Genomic DNA, 20,674 nt, shown 5'->3' on the forward strand with positions numbered 1-20,674 from the left:
TGTTGTGCAGTTGTCACCACTATTCTTCAGAACTTTGACATCTTCCCAAACAATACAGAAAAACAATGTATCTATTAAACAACTGTTACTCTCTCTTTTCCCTCCCGCAGCCCTTGGCAATCTCTGTTCTGCTTTCTGTCTCTGAATTTGCCTATTCTAGGTCCTTTATATAAGTGGAGTCATACAGTGTTTGTTCTTCAGTGTCTGGCTTATTTCACTGAGCACCACCGTTTCAAGGTTTACCCATGTTGTAGCGTGTGTCAGAATTTCATTCCTTTTTACGGCTGAATAATACTCGTTTTAATAATAATATATAATACATACATACACAACACCATATTCGGTTTACGGGCACTTGGATTGTTTACACCTTTTGGCTGTTGTGTATGCTGCTGCTATGACCACTGGAGTACAGTGTGTGTTTGAGTCTGCTCTCACTTCTTTTGGGTGTATACCTAGGCGTGGAATCGGTGGATTATGTGGTAATTCTATGTTTGACATTTTCAGGAACCACCAAATCGTTCCACGGAATCTGTGCCATTGGCTTTGCCATCAGCAGTGCATGAGGGTTCCAGTTTCTCTACACCCTCACCGACACTTCTCATTTTTCCTTTTTTGATAATAGCCATGCGAATGGGTGTGGTGTCTCATCGTGATTTTGATTCTCGTGTCCCTTATGACTGATGATGTTGAGCATCTTTTCGTGTGCTCACTGGCCATTTATATATCTTCCTGCAGCTTTCTTTTTAAGAGGAGAACAAATAAGTGTATGAGCATGTATAGGAATATTGTCCGTCATCTCCCTATTCCCCACCCCCGTGTGGAGGAAGGAAATTAACTGAAGGAAAGTAGGTAAATAAATATAGTGTATTTCATATAGTTGAATTGTCTGTGTTTATATTAGGTCTTATTTCCTCTGTGTGCATATTCATCTCTTTTTTGTATGTATGTCTTGTCTACAAATAGATAACTTTCCTGGCATTCCTGCGTTACTGGTCTTGATTGTTTGAGAGAGGCCTGCGCTTGAAAGTAAATGAGGGCTTTCCAGTTCATCCTCGCATGGATATTTTCAAAATTAAGATGCACTTATATTGCATTCAAGTATAAGCCCTCGGTATACCTCCTTCCTTGTGTTTTTTTTCTTTTGTGTTTTAGTTTTGGGAGGCTGAAAGCATTTATGGCCCAGATATCTGTGGTACTTAGAAAGAAAGAATGGTGCTATAATTTTCTGTGCTTCTAACAAAGTAGCCAGTTCCTATATTCTTTTTTGTCTTCTTTCTGAAAAGCATCCTGTTAGATAGTGGGATAGCCTGGTGCAAAGTATCTATATTTTAACAAAAAGAACAACACAGTAAGTAATATACATGGGGAATTAGAGGACAGAGCTTTAAAATGACTTCTCATTTGGGGGAATATGACAATTTAGTTATGTAAACTGGAGTTTTCAGTACACTGTTGATGAAATTTTAAGTGTATTCTCATTTTCCTGTTGCATCTCAGGTGTTTGCTGAGTAGCACTTGGGAGAGTGTGTACTTACCTGGCATGTCCGTAACGGAAGGAACTGTGCGTTCCCTCTCTGATGTGGTGGGTAGCAATTTCACTCCTTTAGACAATTCAGAACAGTGAGTTTTATCGTAGCTTAATATCCATAGCTACATACTGATTTTAAATCCAGAATAAACCTAAGGTATAGGAAAGAAGAAAAAGCTCTTTTATGAAAAGAACTTTCTCAATGTGTCTTACAGGCTTTTAGGAATTGTCTGTTCTCACTGCCTTTTATGTTACACGAGATCAAAGGAAAAGGTGTGGTTTTTTAAAATTTGTTTGTTTACAAAAATCCATACCACCAAATGCCATAATTGGAATTAAGGAGAAATACTGTAAAGTTCAGTTTATTTTTTTATTCTTCCAGATTTATCTGCCTTTTTTTTTTTTAACTTTTATTTATTTAAGTGTGTTTTTCCAGGACCCATCAGCTCCAAGTCACACAGTTGTTTCCATCTAGTTGTGGAGGGCGCAGCTCACAGTAGCCCATGTGGGGATCGAACCAGCAACCTTGTTATTGACAGCACTGCGCTCTAACCAACTGAGCCAACTGGCTGCCCCCTTATCTGCCTTTAAAAGTTCAAAAATTTGTGTTCTTGTTTTTATCTTTCCTTCTTAATTATTCATGCCCCTTTTCATATGGACTCTATACTACTCAGAACCATTCTTTGAGTTACAAAGATTACTTGCATCCCTTGAAGTATTAGAACCAAAAATGAAGAGTAAATTCCATTATCAAATGGGAATTATAAAGGTAGCAAATCAATTTATACAAGTTTCCGATTTATTTGAATTTTAGAAAGCCATTGTTTCCAAAGGTCTGGGTTAGAACCAAAAAATAAAATGTTTTTTTGATTGACAATATTTTTGTTAAAAAATTTAGCTGACTCCCAAATGATGAGCATTGAAAAGAAAGTCATTGCCTTTGGATGTGTTGTAGTCGTGCTTTCTCAATGCTTTGTTTTTAGGTTTTTGTGATATTTGTGGTTGCACATGCTCTCCCAAATGATTGGAAAGTAAGTGGCAGACATCCTAACATCTCACCTCTAAATACTTCAGCATATATCTCCTAAGAATGAGGATATCATTCTACGTAAAACCACAGCACTATATCACACTCCAGAATACTAACATTATGCAGTAATAATAATCAAATGTACAGTCTGTTTTTCCAAATTTTTTTAATTCTCTCAAAAATGTACTTTTATAACTTTTTGTTCCCCTAATCCAGTATCCAGCCAAGGACCACACATTGCATTTGGTTGTTGTGTCTCTTTAGTCTCCTTTAAACTAGAACAGACCCCTCTGTCTTTTCTTTTCCTTTCTTTTCTTTTTTTGGTCTTTTATAACACGGACATTATGAGGAGTCTAAGCCAGTAAGTAGTCTTGTAGAATGTTCCACAACCTAATTTTGTGTTTTATTCTTGATTAGTTTCAGGTTAAACATTTTTGGTAGGACTACCACATACATGTATGTTTTTTTTTGTTTTTTTTTATAAATAAATTTTATTGGGGAATATTGGGGAACAGTGTGCTTCTCCAGGGCTCGTCAGCCCCAAGTCGTTGTCCTTCAGTCTAGTTGTGGAGGGCACAGCTCAGCTCCGCGTCCAGTCGCTGTTTTCAATCTTAGTTGCAGGGGGTGCAGTCCACCATCCCATGTGGGAATTGAACCGGCAACCTTGTTGTTCAGAGCTTGCACTCTAACCAACTGAGCCATCCGGCCACCCCCATGTATTCTTTTTATTACTGTGTTTCCCCGAAAATAAGACCTAGCCGGACAATCAGCTCTAATGCATCTTTTGGAGCAAAAATTAATGTAAGACCTGGTATCATATTATGTGATATTATACTATACTATACAAGACCTGGCCGGGTCTTATATTAATTTTTGATCCAAAAGACGCATCGGAAGTGATCTAGCTAGGTCTTATTTTGGGGGAAACAAGATGTTTCACATCAGGAGGCAATATCAGTTTATATTATTATTGGTGATGTAGAGTTTGGTCATAATTCAGATCACTTGTGTTGAGGGGTCATCTGTCAAATCACTTCATAGGAAAGCCCTTTTTCCTTTTTTAGTAAGGAGTAATCTGGACGTTCATGATTCGAGACCAGGTGGCTGTCCTATTCCCTAATAACATTTCACCTGGTGGATTTCATTTGTTTATTGATTTAATTCAGGGTTTCCCCAGGGGTCTGTTGATGGATGTCAGTGTATCTGTGAAGCCCTGAGGACATTTGTGTGTGTGTGTGTGTGTGTGTGTATTTTTCCAAGGGTACAGTCCATGACCTCCAAAATATTTAAAAGCTCTCTTCCCATACCCCCTTTTTTGAGGTGCCTTCTACAAGTTTCTATGCATCAGAGAAGTCTGTTATTAATGGTAGGTTTCTAGAAGCTAGGAATCAATCCTGTTCATCTAATTTTCCTAATTGTCTAGCCCAGGATTACATACAACTAGATACATAATTTTGGATGTTGTTTGTTTGAGAACACTTTGTTCTGGACTTTGCCTTATCCTGAGGCCAGCATTTGGCTTTCTGTGTTTGGCATAAACTGTACTAGAAAATAAAGCAAAGGGGCTTAGCCCCTGGATTTTGGTGTTCTTTTTGAAGATTATTTTGGGCACAGCAAAATTTGACTTGTGTCTTTCTTGATAAATGAAGTAAATTTAGGTCAATTGGAAATGAGTTCAAACACTACAATATGTGTTTTAGTTGTCTCTTTGTCAGTTGTATCGATGTCATTTTTCACAAGTGTAAAGTAGCTGTGTTTTACTGTGTAGACAAGAAGGTCCAGCAGGAGACTTCAGGAGCCTTATGTCCATCAGTAGCCACTGTGGAACAGCTGTAGAAGTGGTTCTTGACTTTCCCTGGTTAAGGAGGAGAGCACCAAGGCAGTGGCCAGGGACCTGTGTTTGTCTCATCTATTGATTAGCCTTTGGTAGCATTAGTCATTCGGGTGCCTGATAATACAGCTAACACTGGCATAGTATGCTTTTAAAATATACGTTACACCATTTAATATATAGGATCACACTGTGAAAGCAGATATTATTGTTATTCTAATTACGCAGGTTGAGGAAAAGGTTTATAAGAAGTTAAAATAGCTGTACGGAGCTCCAAATTCCTTGTCCTTTTCGTCTTACCAACCTAAAAGAGGCGTTCTAGAAAATATCAACATAAACAAAGCATGGTCTTTGCTTCTCAAGGATCTTTTAAATCCAATAAGTCTGTTTTCTTATGAATATATTAAAGACAAAAAAAATCAAGGGAAAAGCTAGGGAAGTACAGAAAAGGTTAGACAACCTCTAAGTATAAGGTCAAGGTTGGTATGCTAGAGGTCACATTGGAGGGGGGAGAATGTTTGGGGAAGAACAAGAATGACCAAAAGCGTGGAGGTGGGAAAGCACAGGGCTTGTTATGGAAGAGGAATGGGTCTGATTTGGCTAGAACATGAGCTGCATGAAAAACAGTAAAAAGGGGGCGGCTGGATGGCTCAGTTGGTTAGAGCATGAGCTCTGAGCAATAGGGTTGCCAATTCGATTCCCACATGGGCCAGTGAGCTGCGCCCTCCATAACTAGATTGAAGGACGACTTGGGGCTGATGGGCCCTGGAGAAACACACTGTTCCCCAATATTCCCCAATAAAAACAATTAAATACAGTAAAAGAAAGGAGTGGAAGCTAGACCTGGAAGATAGGTTAGGATCAGGTTGTGAAGGACCTTGATTCTCAAGCTAGGGGAGATGCTTCGTTCTGTAGATATTTTTGAGCAGGAAATGGAAAATGTGGCCTTATAGAAGACCTAATAATAATCATAATAAATGCTTACCTTTTTAAATGTGATTCTGTGCTAATCTCTTAACATATGTTATCTTATTAATGCCTCTCAATAACTATGAACAATGTACTATGTCCATTTTACAGATGTGAAACTGAGGCTCAATGAGACTCAGTCAGTTTGCACATGTCAAATAGATATTGCTACAGCTGGCACAGGGGTCTGTCAGATTCCAAAGCCTGTTCTGTTTACCACAGTGATATGTTCTTCCTTTTATCCGATCACCTGATAGGTTCTTGCTTCTCTGTCAAGAATATGGCTGTACGAAAAAGACATTTTCAAAGTTCTGAAAGGACTACTTCTGAATGTGTAATTATGTTAAGGAATATAATCACCACCAAACCTGACTTATACTGCTGTCTAATTTGGGACTAGAGCTGGATGGGAAATTGAAGAGTTGGATGTTTTATTTACATGCCTCATGACATCAACACATGCTCATAGCAAATGTTTTTGTTTTCATTTTCAAAGTTTAACCTTATTGCCCCTAAATAAATCTTAGGAAGGCAAAGCTCAGTTCCTAGGAGCATTTTAAGATGCATAAAGAAGTGATATTTTCCCTAAAATGGTGTGTCTTCTCCGTAGGTTATCTACTTATAAAAGACAATGACTACTGATGAAGGTGCCAAGAACAATGGAGAAAGCCCGGCAGCAGCTGTCGCTGCACAGGGAGAGGATATCACCATCAAAAAGGATAGGGGAGTATTAAAGGTGAGGCCATAGGGGTGAATGACATGGAGAGACATTTGCAATCTGGAAAGATTGTAAAAATCTGGTTTTGAGGGTGGGGGCTGGAGGTGGACAACATTTGTTAGGGCTTACTAAGTACCAGACACTACAGCTAAATTCTCATTTCATCTCCTATCTTGAGGTTTATTTTTAATCCCAGATATAGATGGTGCACAGAGGCCCAGCTAGCTAGGTAAATTTACTTGCCCAGATCTGGGGGTCAGGTCCCAGTTATGTCTGATCCAAAAGGCTAGCCTCCCTATTCTCAGAGTGTATAAATGGGTTTTTATTTTAATAGTGTATTTAAGTACATTAAAGCTAGCCAAAGACAATTCAAAAGACTATGTTTTGGTTTTTTTTTTTTTTAAGGAAAAAGAAAAGCTAACTCGCAAAGTTCAAAAGGATTTGTTTTTATGTACAAATAGTGTACCTGTACAGTGAAGATATTTGTTGCGGTTTCATCAGAGAATATATCACTTTTGAATTAGCTTTCCTCCTTTTAAAACACATTATATTTTTTTCACTCTGTAGTTAATCATTTTTACATGTGTTTTTTATGTATCTCACAATGCTCTGGTGAGACCATCGGAGCACCTCTTGATTCTTCTATTTATATATGGAAAATGTATATTTGTATTCTATATAAACGAATAAACTGAAACTGAGAGAGGTTAAATGGCTTTGGTCATATTAAGTTATTTCTCCTACACTGTTGTTATACATACAAATTTTGTAGAATTAATTTTTTTTTGCTGAAAAGATTATCTTACACTTTCTAAATATTATTACCACTAAGTTGAGTTTTAATATTTCCTTGTGTCGCAGTAGCAAATGAGAATTTTTCAGTTTGTTTTGTCTAATGTTGCTTATGTGAAAGCCTTTTTTCTGTGCCCGAATCTTTTCTGAATATACATGTTTTATATTAGCTTGCTGGGTTCCAAGCCAAATTGTGGAGACTTGTAACTACAGAATAAGGGTTTTATGGTATTGGTTTATATCATGCTGTCTTCCTTCAGAGGGCTTGTCAGCCTTTAGCTGTATGAATTCCTCATCCCAAACTCTGGAATGCTGTTAGAGATAGTGGAAATTGCAGCATGTCCTCAGCGGCTCCCTTCTCTTTCATCTTTTCAGAGCACCCGTATAGAGAGCACAGTCATAGATTGCCTCAGGCGCTGGTTGTCCTGTGGCATAAACTAAGGTTTTTCGGCTTGTAAGAAACTTTCTGGGATTGCAAGCCCTTTACATCAGATCATTTATCACTCTCTGGAGCCTCAAGTTTCTCAGTGGGGCTTTTGGTTAAGATTAAATAGGTCTACTGACTGTGTGACCTAGGGCAATTCATTTAACCCACCTGTGAGGAAGTTTTCTCATTTGTAAAACTGGAATACTACTACTACCTACCTCACAGTTACCGGGATTACACAGAACATTTAGCAGTGTCTCACCTAGGTAACCTCTCTTATTAACGGTCATATATATATATATTTTAAAAAGACCAAGGTAGGTCTGAAGTCAATAACTAGCCCAGCAAGATAAAATTACATTGTGGAGCTTACATTTTTCGAATGAGTTGAGATTAGATTGTGTCCTTAAGGCATCTGCAGATGTGGGCACAAGTTCATCCTGCTGGAGAAACAAGAAGTGATAGCGCGGTATCCTTGCTGGTGTGGGCGGCGTCTGCCCCCCTGGTAGCCGCCCGTCCCTCGTGCCCAGTGACTTCTTCAGTCCCGGAGGGGCAGATTCCCTCCCGGTGAGGCTCAGACCCCCAGATACTGCCTGCAGTTCATGAACATGAGCATTTTTATCTATTTTTTATTTTTTAATTGTTTATTTTTTTCAGTTACAGTTGACATTCAGTAGTATTTTATATTTGTTTCAGATGTACGGGAACATGAACACTTAGAATATCGTGTGATTTCTTTTAGATGAATTTCTTTTTGAAACCTTTTTTCTGTTTGAAGTCCTTGAAGGGTGGTAATCTTTTTTTAAGTAGCTTTTAATTTAATTTTTAAATTAGAATTATTTTCCCAGCTTTGTTGATATAATTAACCTGTAACATTATGTAACGTTATGATGACTTGATACAGTTATGTTTCAAAATGGTTACTACAGGGTTAGTTAACACCTCCAACACCTCACATATTTACCATTTCTTTTTTGTGGTGAGAACATTTAAGATCTAGTCTCTTAGAAACTGTCAAACATACAATAGACTGTTGTTCATTATAGTCACCAGGCTGTGCACTAGACCCCCAGAACTTGTTCATCCTATATCTAAAAGTTTATACCCTTTGACTGACATCTCCCCATTTCCTCCTTTAGCCCGTGGCAGCTACCATTCTACTCTTTGTTTCTGTGAGTTCAGCTTTTTTAGATTCCACCTATAAGTGATATACAGTAGTTTTCTTTCTCTGCCTGGCTTATTTCATTTAGCATAATGCCCTGAAGGTACATCCATATAGTCACAAATGGCATGATTTCCTTCTTTCTCAGGGCCGAACAATATTCCTGTGTGTGTGTGTCACGTCTTTGTCCATTCAGCCATCAGTGGATACTTAGGTGGCTTCCAAGGCTTAGCTGTTGTGAACAATGCTACAATGAACATGGGAGTGCACATATCTCTCCAAGATAGTGATACTGTTTCCTCTGGATTTATATCCGGAAGTAGAATTACTAGATCGTGTGTTAGTTCTATTTTTAATTTTTTGAGGAACCTCCATTCTGTTTTCTGTAGTGGCTACACCAATTTACATTCCCACCAACATTGCACCAGGGTTCCCTTTTTTCCACATATTCGGCCAGCACTTCTTATCACATCTTTTTGATAATAGCCATTCTAACAGGTGTGAGGTGATATCTCATTGTGGTTTTGACTTGCATTTCCGGAACTGTTTATATCTTTTTCAGACATTTCATTGTTAGTATATAGAAACGCGATTGATTTTGTATTCTGCAACTTTACTAAATTCACCAATTAGTTCTAATAGTTTTTTTATGAAGTAGCAGTAATGATTATTTTCCTTTAGAGACTGGGCTTTTGAACTAAGAAAGTTGTAGATTTTAAGTTCATAGTGTTTATGTGGTGATATAAAGGTGGGGCAAGTGGGACACATCTCAAAGAAGAATTTAGGAACAAATAATTGAATTATTTAGATAAAAACTCAGACCCTTCCCCCAAAAGATGTTCATTGAACATTAGCTACTACCCTCTGTTGTCTAATACAAATGAGTAATTTGGCATAGGTGATTGACAGAATAAATTACACCACCACATGCCAGGATTTGATTTTCTTTTCCCAGAACTGACCAACTGCATTAGTGGCTTTCTCTGCCAAGAACAAAATAAATATACTGGATTTTACAATAGCTAAATATTTTTCAGCTTAGAGGGTTTTTTGTTTGTTTGTTTTTTGGGGGTTTTTATTTTGCATTTCCTTAATTAGAAAACAAATCATTAAGTATCATATCAAACTTCAGTGATTCTGTTTTTTTATATATTGACTATTCTTCAAATAATAGGAAGTGTAATCTGTTATACCAGGAAATTGCACTTTTAGAAATTAAATCAAACTTGTGGAGTCTAGTCAAAAGCTAATGCAAGGAGGGAAGTAAATAAAACCTCACCTTTGAAACTTTGCTTTAGACTTCTTTTTGAATGGTTTTGAAAGTCAGTACTAATCTTTTCAGTCTAATTCAGTTTGTATATGAACTAGCTCTGTGTCTTGAGAAATTTTAGTGTCAAAGCAAGGAGGACATTAAACCAATGAGGCTGGATCTATTGGTTCATTATTTTGTAGCATTAAAGATTTGGAGTAGACCAGGACAATTTCTAACAGTGAGGGTTATTGAGAGAACTGGGAGGGGAGCCTTTAGAAAAGATAGAGAATTATTTGCAAATCTGCCTGAGTGATATGAAATGGATTGTGTGATCTTTTCATTCTCTGATTAGAAGTTAAAAGTTCCACCTCTTTTTTCTTCATGTTTGTCTTTTCTAGATCGTCAAAAGAGCGGGGAATAGTGAGGAATCACCAATGATCGGAGACAAAGTTTATGTCCATTACAAAGGAAAATTGTCAAATGGAAAGAAGTTTGATTCCAGTCATGATCGAAAAGAACCATTTGTCTTTAGTCTTGGCAAAGGTAAGAGGGTATTTTGTTTCCCCCTTTCTTCTGCCTACCCCCCTCCCCCCACTCCGGTTCCAGCCGTTGTTTCTCAGTTTAGTTGTGTAGGACCCAGCTCCCTGGCCCATGCTGGTGTTAGGAGCCTTGCACTGCCCCCGGCTGAAGCAGTTGATCGCCTGTCCTCGGTTGGCTGCTCACAGCAGCCCACGACAACCTCCGGCTGCTCACGGCAGCCCAGCTCCAGGGAGAGCCGCTGTCCACACTCTTAGCTGTAGAGGGTGCAGCCCCCTGGACCATGTGGGAATTGAACTGGCGACCTCCGCGTTAGGAGCACAGTGCTCCAACCACCTGAGCCGCCTGGCCGGCCCCAGAGCGTATTTTTTGAGTTGTTTTACTTAGATCTATTGCTACTTATATAGGAGCTAGTGAATCCTCTCCTTGCCAAAAGTAAAGAGATTTTAGAGCAGTAGTTCTCAAATTGTGGTCCGTGGATTCCTGGTGATCCTTGAGATCCTTTTAGGGTGTCCATTATGTCAAAATTATTTTCATGGTGATGCTAAATGTCATTTACGTTTTTATTGTGCTGATGTTTGCACTGATGGTATAAAACCTGCAGTGGTCAAACCGTTGGTGTTTTAGCACAAATCTGGGCACAAACTGTATAGATAGTGATGTGTTCTTTACTGCCCTCATTTACTGTTTAAATAAGGAAGGGAAGCCAGTTTCACGTAAGAATGTCCTTGATATAGTGTAAAAAATATTAATTTCATTAAATCCTAATCCTTGAGTTTCACCTTGTTTTGCTATTTTGTGACAGAAAGGGAAACACATAAAGCAGTAGGGTGGTTATCTCAAGGTAACCCACTTGTGCACTTGTTTTAGTTGAGAGCTGAACTAGCTGCTTTTTTTTTTTTCATGAAACACCATTTTTATGAGAAAGTACAAAAAGTATGATTATTCAGATTTGATTATTCAGTATTTGGCAGATATTTTCTTGAAAATGAATGAAGTGAGCCTGTCACTTCAAGGAAAGCAACTGACAATATTTGATACTATTGAGTTTTCAAGTGAAAATTACAGTTTTGGAAAATTTGTGTCTGATACTTTGAGCTTGACAGCTTCCCCAAACTTAAAAGACTTCTGATGACATCAATAGGTATTAATAATGTATGTGACTTTAAAAATATTGTACAATGAAATCTCTTAACATTTGGAAGATCTGTGTAACTCACTGAAGCAATATTTTCCCGATGACCACTGCAAGATACTATAAAGTTATGCACGCGTAAAAGACCCACTTAGTGTGCAAGCTAGACCAATGAATTATTAATGTAGTATAAAATGAAAGGTTCACTGATACGCTTTCAGGTTCTACATTGCAACTAACCTTTATGAAACTACCACTTGTCCACTTTTGACGTAGTGTCAGATGGGTATATTCATAATTATCTGAAAAGGCTTAGAGTACTCCTACCTTTTTCAACTATCCATCTTTGTGGGTGTGGGTTTTTTCCATGTGCTTCAACCAGAATCGCAACAGATGAATGCAAAAGTAGGTATGGGGATCTAGTTGTCTTTTATTAAGTCAGACACATTTTACGTTTGTAAAATTACAAAACAGTGCCACTCTCCTCACTAATTCTTTTTTGTTTTGGAAAATGTAGTTATTTTTCACAAAAATAGATTATATTAACACAATGAGATTATTTTTATTTTGAAATAAATTGGGATGTATCTTTTTATTTTTAATGTGGTAACTATCCATAGATATGTATCATATCAGCAAAAATTTGGAGTCCTCAATTTTTAAGATGTAAAGGGGTCCCGAGGAAAAACGGTTAAGAGCCACTGTTTTCAAGTCTTACATGTGATTTTTGCTAATTTCTTTTCAAATGCTTTTAAATATCTTTAGTTAATATTCTAATTATTTTTTGATCTTCTGAGAAGAATAGCCCATACATCAAATTGAACTTGGGGGGCCATGTGGCTTTTTGGAAATTCGTGGCTGAATTGCAATGTCTTTTTATTCTTATTTGCCACAGGTATGACAGACTTCTGGTGCATTCCCAGATTAAGAGTAGGAGAAAAAGGATAATCGTCCTGTCCTCCACCATGGCTCAGTGCTAACTACAATTTCTTTCTTTTTCCAACTCCACAGCTAGTTGAATTGTTAACTAAGCAGTGATCTGGGAAAGCAAACAGCAAGTGAGGAACTAAACTCTGCCTCTCTGCCACCCTGTCTGCTCTGGTACTCAGGCACTTGTGTGTCATGGTGACTTGCTCTCCTGTCCAGCTGTTCTCTCTCCAGGCTCTGGTGCTGGCTATGCAGTGCGCCCTTCTCCTGTGGGCCCCTGGTGAGCTAATGGCTCACGTGAAATTAATCTTGTGTTTCAATAAGATAGCAATCAAAATCAAATAACGGATTCTTTCTCTTGATGTAGCAGATAATGATGACGGTTGAATTCGAATTTTTTCCATTTTTGTTGATTTAGGGATGTGAACCTGAAGGGCCACCAGCATGGCTGTGACATCGTTATTTAGTTTAGATTCAGAGTAAATGCTCTTAGCAGACCTTTTTGTTCCCACTGCCCAAAGCTCTTACTCTACCATTGGATTTTCTGTCTTGAAGAAGTTGATAGATTTAAGATAACAAGGCTTCTCTCAGCAGTTATCTTTGCAAGTAGACTTAAGAATTGCTGAGAATTTATACTGCCACCTTCTCTATCCAGATTTTCTCAGTAAAATACTCTGTGGTGAATGAGTCTTTTCTTGTTTCCTCCAATTTTGAGTAGAGAGAAAAGAGGTAACTTTCAGTTAGCATGGTACCTGGGACATACCTATCTAGAGAGGATGGTCACACGGGGAGAGCATCCAGCTGGGTGTTAGGCAGCCAGAATTCCTCTCTTGGCTCTTTATTCTGATATGTTAACATGAATGAGCCACCTAACCTGCCCTTCCCTGCTCCTATAAAAAGAAGGCTTCTGTAGGATAGCTTTAAGATTAACCCTGAGTCTCTGATTCCACTCTTTCTGTAACGAGTACAGGAACAAGAACTGCAAAAGACTAAAACCAGAACAATGACAGAAACTTTAGCGGCCCCCTTAAGATGACAATTAGAAATATGATGATAGAGCAGTATGCCTTTGGTAAAACTCTTATAATGTGCTCAGTTACCTATATAAAAGAAGAAGCATTATGCTATAGCAGTAGCTACTTCATCAAAATGAAGAAAAATAATGTAAATGGACTGTGGCATGCATATTATACATTGAACTCTTTTGATCCCTTATGTTGTACCCATTCTCCCAAGGGAATAAATAGAAATAACTCAATATAAAGTCACACTAATTTGGGTATTCTGTTGTGACTGCAGTATTTTTTTGTGTATGTGTGTTCCAATAAAACTTTATTTACAAAAGCAGGTGACAGGCCAGCATATGGTGTAGCTTCCTGACCTCTGGTCTAGGAGATACCTGTTTATATTTATAGTACCTGTTGAGAGTTTTGTAGAATTGGCCTGTTAAACTATTTGGACACTGTTTTTCATAAGAGATAGACTTTGACTTTCTAATTTATTCTATGGTTACTGGTGTATTTATTTATTCTTGTACCAATATTGATAATTCATATTTTTTTGAAGTTCAACCATATTATGTAAATTTCACATTTCTTGCTACCAGTTTTTACCTGGTGACTGCAGTATTTAAAACTGAATTATAAGAGCTTATCTGGAAAAACATACTTGCAAAATCTTGCTGATCAGAAATGGATACTAAGTCCTGGAAATCCTTCAATGAAAGTACAGCAGAAGTGAATCAGATGTATTTTTAATTATCTGAAACTTACTAGTGATTAACTTTACATTTAAGTATTTATCAACTTTTATATTTAGAAAGGAAAACTTTTTACAATTAAAATATTTTATCTTTCTTGTTCTACTCCCATATGAAAAAGTATTTTTCTGTATAATGCGCTGTACATCTTTCATCCTATTTTAGTATGCTCATATTTCAAATGAAAACATACATTGAAAGTTAATATAGTCAGTAATTTCTATCAAGGGTGCTAAGAACATTCAGTGGGGGAAAGGACAGTCTTTTCAACAAATGATGTTTTCCCAAACTAGATATTCACCAAAAAAAAAATGAAGTTGGACCCTTACTTTACACCAGATACAAAAATTAACTCAAAATTGATCAAAGACCTAAACATAAAACCTAAAACTATATTTTCTTAGAAGAAAAGCTTCATGACATTGGATTTGGCAATGATTTTTTAGATATGACACCAAAAGCACAGGCAACAAAAATAAAAAATACATAAATTGGAATACATCAAAGTTTACAAAAACTCCTGTGTATCAAAGGATATAATAGTAAAAAGGCAACCTATTGAATGGGAGAAAATATTTGCAAATCATATATCCAGAATACATAAAGAACTCGAATGATTCAACAACTAACAACCTGATTATAAAATGGTCAATGGACTTAGACATTTCTCCAAAGAAGATACATAAATGGCCAACAAGCGTATGAAAAGATGCTCAATATCACTAATTATTAGGGAAATGCAAATCAAAACCACAATGACATATCACCTCACACTCATTGATCAGGATGACTACCATCAAAAACACAACAGATGTTGACAAGGTTATGGAGAAATTGAAATCCTTGTGCTTTGTTAGTGGGAATGTAAAATGCTACAGGCACTATGGAAAACAGTATGGCAGTTCCTCAAAAAATTAAAAATAGAATTACCCTATGATCTAGCAATTCTACTTCTGGGTACATATCCCAAATAACTGAAAGAGTCTCAAAGATGTATATATTTGTACACTAATGTTCATAGCAGCATTATTCATTATAGCCAAAAGGAGGAAGCAACCCAAGTGTTTATCTACAGGTAGATGGATAAACAAAATATCATATATATAAATGATGGAATATTATTCAGCCTTTACAAAGAGAGAAATTCTGACATGTGCAACACCGATAAACCTGGAGGACATTACACTAAGTGAAATAAGCCAGTCACTAAAAGACAAATACTGTATGATTCCTCTTACATCTAGAAGAATCTAGAGTAGACAGATTCATAGAAACAGAAAATAGAATGAAATTCTTACCAGGGGTTTCGGGCAGGAGGAAATGGGGACTTGTTGTTTAATGGGTAGTTTTTAGTGTTGCAACATGAAAAAGTTCTGAAGATTGGTTGCATAACAGTGTGAATATACAGAGGGTGCCAAAAAAATGTATACACATTTTAAGAAAGGAAAAAACTATTAAAATTGTAATACTCAGTATATACCAATAATAAAAGATAAATACAAGTCACGTTTGACTTCTGCAATCACAAGAGGTGCTCAAAGTGGTTCCCATCAGCGTCCAGACATTGCTGATTAAGGTGAACTACTGCTTGAGCAACGCTGACCAAAGTGTCCACTTGTATACATTTTTTTGGCACCCCGGGTATTTAACAATATTTAAGCTGTACATTTAAAACTGGTTGAGATGGTGAATTCTATGTTATATGTATTTTATCACAATTTAAAAAATTTTAAAACAAAAAGAATGTTCTAAAGCAGGGGTGTCCAAACTTTTTTCAACGTTTTTCACCAAGGGCCATATGCGGTAAAACACATAAACAGCTGGGCCACTCACTCGAGGTGAAGTACATATTGCCTCACCTGGTTTATTTAAGTAAACTAAATATATTTTTGGAATTTGCTGCGGGCTAATTAAAAATGGATTGCGGGCCGCAGTTTGGACACTCCTGTTCTAAACTCACTACAGTCTTTATTATAACTGAAAGTATTCAGTGATTAAATTAAAATGGTATATTTTAAAAATGTGTTGTATGATTTTTTAATAGACTATTTTTAGAGCAGTTGAGGATCACAGCAAAATTGAGTGGAAGGTACAGAGATTTCATAGTCCCCTCTTTTATTTATTTATTTATTTATTTTTCTCTCCCTTCTTCCACCTTCTCCCCCCCCACACTCCAATTCCAGCCATTGTTCCTCAGTCTAATTGTGTAGGACACAGCTCCCTGGCCCACACTGGTATTATGAGCCTTGCGCTCCCCCCAGCTGGGGCAGTCGGTCGCCTGTCATGGGTCAGCCGCTCACAGCAGCTCACGGCAGCTCTCGTCAGCTGCTGGCCACTCACGCTGGCCACCAGCCACTCATGATGGCACATGTTAGACCCCGGCAGCCCATGGCAGCCTGCAGCAGCTCACGCTGACCTCCGGCTACTCACACTGACCTCTGGCTACTCACGGCAGCCCAGCTCTAGGGAGAGCCGTTGTTCACAATCTTAGCTGTAGAGGGCGCAGCTCACTGGCCCATGTGGGAATCGAACTGGCGACCTTGGCATTAGGAGCACGGCGCTCCAACCACCTGAGCCACCCGGCCGGCCCATAGTCCTCCCTTTTGAACATTCCCCCACCAGAGCAGTACACTTGTTAGAATTGATGAACCCACACTGAACCTCTAAAATTTTATGTTTCAAAATGTACTATATGATTTTTCTAAATGAGAAAAAAAACTATGTAATACTCTGCAGAAAGAAAAAAAGTATAGTACGTTGCTTTTATACTGAGCTTTTTATACTTTTAATCTTTTTGAGTTGCATACAGTTAGTATATATAAAAAGCATTAAAACTTATTTCAGATTTTGTTACAAATGGAATAGGACTCCTGAAATTGATAAATTGTGTTTGAGCTAGTAAAATTGAAGTTCAGATCAAGTGTAAGAATAAATTACATTTATACATTCTTGGTGTATTATATCTATAGTTAAGATCCTAAAGATCAGGATTCTTAAAAATGTTGACCTAGTAATTCTACTTCTAGAAATTGACTTAAGGAAAGTGGTAGAAGCTTGCTTAACTTACTCCAGATTAACTGATGCTCTTCATTTATTGTGAATAAACTCAGTGATACTGTTGATTCCCTCTGCAGTGGGAACACTCTGCTTCAGCCAGTTGAGTGGGCCTCCAGCCGCAGACCACTAGGAACACAGCTGTAATTGAGCAAGTTGGATTTATTACTCATTGTCTGTAGGGAGGGAGAATGTCCAAGGTGGGGGTGTCTCCACAAGAGTGTTCTTAAGGACTTACGGGATTTGGGCTTACATTAGATGATTTGGGAGATGGTTAAGGAAGAGAGGCTTTGCTCTGGATTAGATATTATTAGAATGTGGGTGATTCTTTGGATATCTTAAATCTTATCTAAGAGGGCTGACATGGAATGAGACCGAAGCTATACCTGCTAGAGAAGTATTAATAGCAGTCACTCATATTCGCCAGGAGAGGGGGATGTTTGGTATTCTGTAGGTTGCATAGTTACCTTGTCTTTTTTGTCCATGTTTAGACAAAATTTTGAAGTGTTTCTTGTTTTGTCCCACTTTTTCATGGTCTCAGAGTGACCTTGTCTGATGTTGATGTTTTGTGAGATTATGTCCAACAGGAGAATAGCATGGCCCAGCTGTGTGCCCCAGGCCAGCTTCAGACACCCTAAGGGCTGCTGTGTCAGGCAGTTTCCAGACTTTGGGGGCTGCTTTTTCCTTCCTCGGACTGTTGCTGAGAATCACTTGAAACCTGTTTATATCCATTGTACTTCTTATAAAATTTCATTAGATCATATATAAAACATTGAAATTAGTACAAAAAGAGAGGCATTATTTCTGTGAAAACTAAGTTGAACATTTTTGGGAAGATTTATTAAGGTGAATCGCTAAAAGCATTTTTAAATGGCTGTTGAATTAGGGGTGGGTACAAGGCGATATAGAGGCCATCAGAACACATTTCTACCAGAAGGATTCTGTATACTGATCGCTTTATAAGTGTCTTCTGGCTCTTACTCCACTTTAAAGAAACCCACATTGTAAATTGCAAATGAAATATCGTTAAGTGTGGTTTATATAGTAAAGATGACGTGGAACTCCTGTCATTGGAGCCACATTCAGAGACAAGGCCTTGGGCTTCTAACGCAAGGTTAGTGAATTAATGTACTTTCATATGTTTTAAGTTAAAAAGTGTTTCGGGTATGCATATGTTCTTTTTTATGACTCCTTACTTAAAGCAACATTTTAAATTAACTAACCATAGTCCTGACTGTGTCAGGTAGGAGGCTTTTACTATGCCAAAAATGTCATGTAAAAATTTAGATGCAAAATTGTTCACTGCAACTTTTACAATAGCAAAAAAAAAAAAAAAATACGAACAACCTCTGTATTCATTAATAGGAGTAATGAAATTATGATATATCCAAAAGGTGGAATAGTATATACAGAGGGTGCAAAAAAATGTATACACATTTTTTTTTTTTAATTAATTTTATTGGGGTGACAATTGTTAGTAAATTTACATAGATTTCAGGTGTACAATTCTGTATTACATCGTCTATAAATACACATTTTAAGAAAGGAAAAACTGTATTAAAATTGTAATACTATATACCGATAACAAAAGATGAATACAAGTCATGTGTATACATTTTTTTGGCACCCTTGTAGTTATTAAAGTCATATTTTCAGGTATCTTTTTAACAAGAAAAATACTCATATAATGTGAAATATAAAGAGCAGGCTACAAAACCAAATAAATTACTGTGTTTCCCCGAAAATAAAACCTAGACGGGCCATCAGCTCTAATGCATCAATTAATGTAAGAGCCAGTCTTATTTTAATATAATATTAATTTTTGCTCCAAAAGACACATTATAGAGTTGATGGTCCGGCTAGGTCTTATTTTCTGGGAAACACGGTAGGATCAGAATTTTAAGAATGTATATGTAAAAATTTACTATGCAAACAAAATGTACATATATAATTTGAAGAAAATGAACCAAGAAATTCACAGTTTACCCCAGAAGCTGGGATTTCAGAAGTTTTTTAAATTGTATTCTCTATGCTTTTAGAGAACACTTTCCAAGTGTTCTATAATGAGTGTGTGTGGGTTTTTTTGTTTGTTTGTTTTTTTAATCCCAGTATTGGCAATTTTAGAAACATACCTGTGTCTGTATCTTTCTGGCTCTTTCCTCAGTGTGTTTCATTAGGTAAGAGAAGCTTTAATGTTCCCAAATGAGAAAAAAAGCAAAGGCATAAGCATGATTTATTTAGCTTGGGGCTCCTAAGGATTTAATTGACAGGCTGATGTTTCCAGCTTCTAAGGCCTAGCATACATACCCTCTGAATTAAGTTTTTGCTGATTGTGCCAACTCTCATTCGAAGGCAAATGCCCCTGGTTTATACATTGTTTTAGTGTGTTTACCACACTGTGTTGTGTTGTTTTTTTTTTAAAGAAAAACCAGCATGTGTATCTTCCTTCTCCGCTAGCCATTCTACATTGCATGTTCCTTGGAAGGAAGAAGGGAATGGCCACCTTTGTATACTTAATACCGAGACAGACCTTTGCTCCTCGGTAATTGGCTAAATGTCTTGAACAAATGTACAGTAGGACCTCCACAGTATAAAGATTTACTGAAGGTATGATGTATAAGGTATTTGTCTTAAAATACCAGAGTTGATAGTTTTAAAAAAAATTATTCTCAGGGGCCCACACTGAGAATAGCAGGCCTTGAAGAGCATCAGTAACAGGAAAGCAGCCTTTTAGCAGCAGACTTTCTGATTCTTCTGATGATTCTGGGCTGTTTTCACAGTAGAACGATGTGTGGGCATATGAATTGGTGTAGTCATTTGGTAAGGACAGTGAGCAGTATCTGTCAGATTGAAAGTGCACATCAACTTTGTTCCAAATAAACTTGCACGAAGTAGGCAAACATATATGGACAAATATCCTTATTAGAGTACTGTTGGTAATGTTTCCCAATAGGAAAGTGATTGGAATAGTGTACAGTCATTGAGAATGAGGTAGATTTATTTACAGTGATGATAATGGCTGTCCTTTATTGAAAACATATTATATGCCAGGCACTATGCCATGCATTTGATATATTCTGTTTAATAGTTTTTATAACAACTGTATGACAGGTGCTATTATTATGGCAGGTACTAGTATCTATTTTGCAGATGAGGAAACTGAGGCACAGAAGTTAAATTACACCACAAGGTCACACAGCTAGTAAGGAGCAGACCTGGTATTCGAATCCAGACAGTCTGAGGCTGCACTTTTTAACCTCTAAAATGCATAGTCTCAAAAAAATAAAAAATAATAAAATAATATTCCCCTTTCTACTGATGGAGATGGTCAAGATACAGATGGTCCTCAACTTACCATGGTTTGACTTATAATTTTTTCATGATGTACAAAAGCAATACGCATTCAGTTGAAACTGGGGAGGCTAAGCTGTGATATTCAGTAGGTTAGGTGTATTAAATGCATTTTCGACTTATATTTTCAACTTACAATGAGTTTATCGGGACGTAACCCCATCGTAAGTCGAGGGGGATCTGTTTAATATTAAATAAA

The 20,674-nt window shown here is 37.2% G+C and overlaps 1 protein-coding gene and 1 long non-coding RNA gene across 8 annotated transcripts in view; one reads left to right on the forward strand and one right to left on the reverse strand.

Annotated features, from left to right (window-relative positions):
* The window catches only part of FKBP5 (FKBP prolyl isomerase 5), a 96,540-nt gene that overhangs the window by 37,290 nt on the left and 38,576 nt on the right, over nt 1-20,674 (forward strand). For 4 of the 7 annotated variants that reach the window (XR_013993091.1, XM_081044584.1, XM_081044587.1 and 1 more), the window contains 2 exons: nt 5,972-6,097; nt 10,111-10,255. Coding sequence is in view for 6 of the 7 variants with exons in the window: in XM_081044584.1 (XP_080900710.1) it covers nt 5,993-6,097; nt 10,111-10,255 (250 nt within the window). In the remaining variant the exon portion in view is untranslated. Of the gene's footprint in view, nt 1-1,500; nt 1,586-2,514; nt 2,563-5,971; nt 6,098-10,110; nt 10,256-20,674 lie in introns of all 7 variants that reach the window. The other 3 variants (XM_081044585.1, XM_081044586.1, XM_081044588.1) reach the window with 2 other exon arrangements.
* Nucleotides 1-20,674, reverse strand: part of LOC308496035 — a 39,890-nt gene that overhangs the window by 4,615 nt on the left and 14,601 nt on the right. The window contains exons 2-4 of the long non-coding RNA XR_013993092.1: nt 17,138-17,265; nt 7,672-7,741; nt 1,539-1,683 (exon numbers count right to left, since the gene is read on the reverse strand). This is a non-coding gene — a long non-coding RNA (uncharacterized lncRNA). The remainder of the gene's footprint in view (nt 1-1,538; nt 1,684-7,671; nt 7,742-17,137; nt 17,266-20,674) is intronic.

This window comes from Rhinolophus hipposideros (genome assembly GCF_964194185.1).
Source record: "Rhinolophus hipposideros genome assembly, chromosome: 3".
In the NCBI taxonomy this organism is placed as follows: Eukaryota; Metazoa; Chordata; class Mammalia; order Chiroptera; family Rhinolophidae; genus Rhinolophus; species Rhinolophus hipposideros.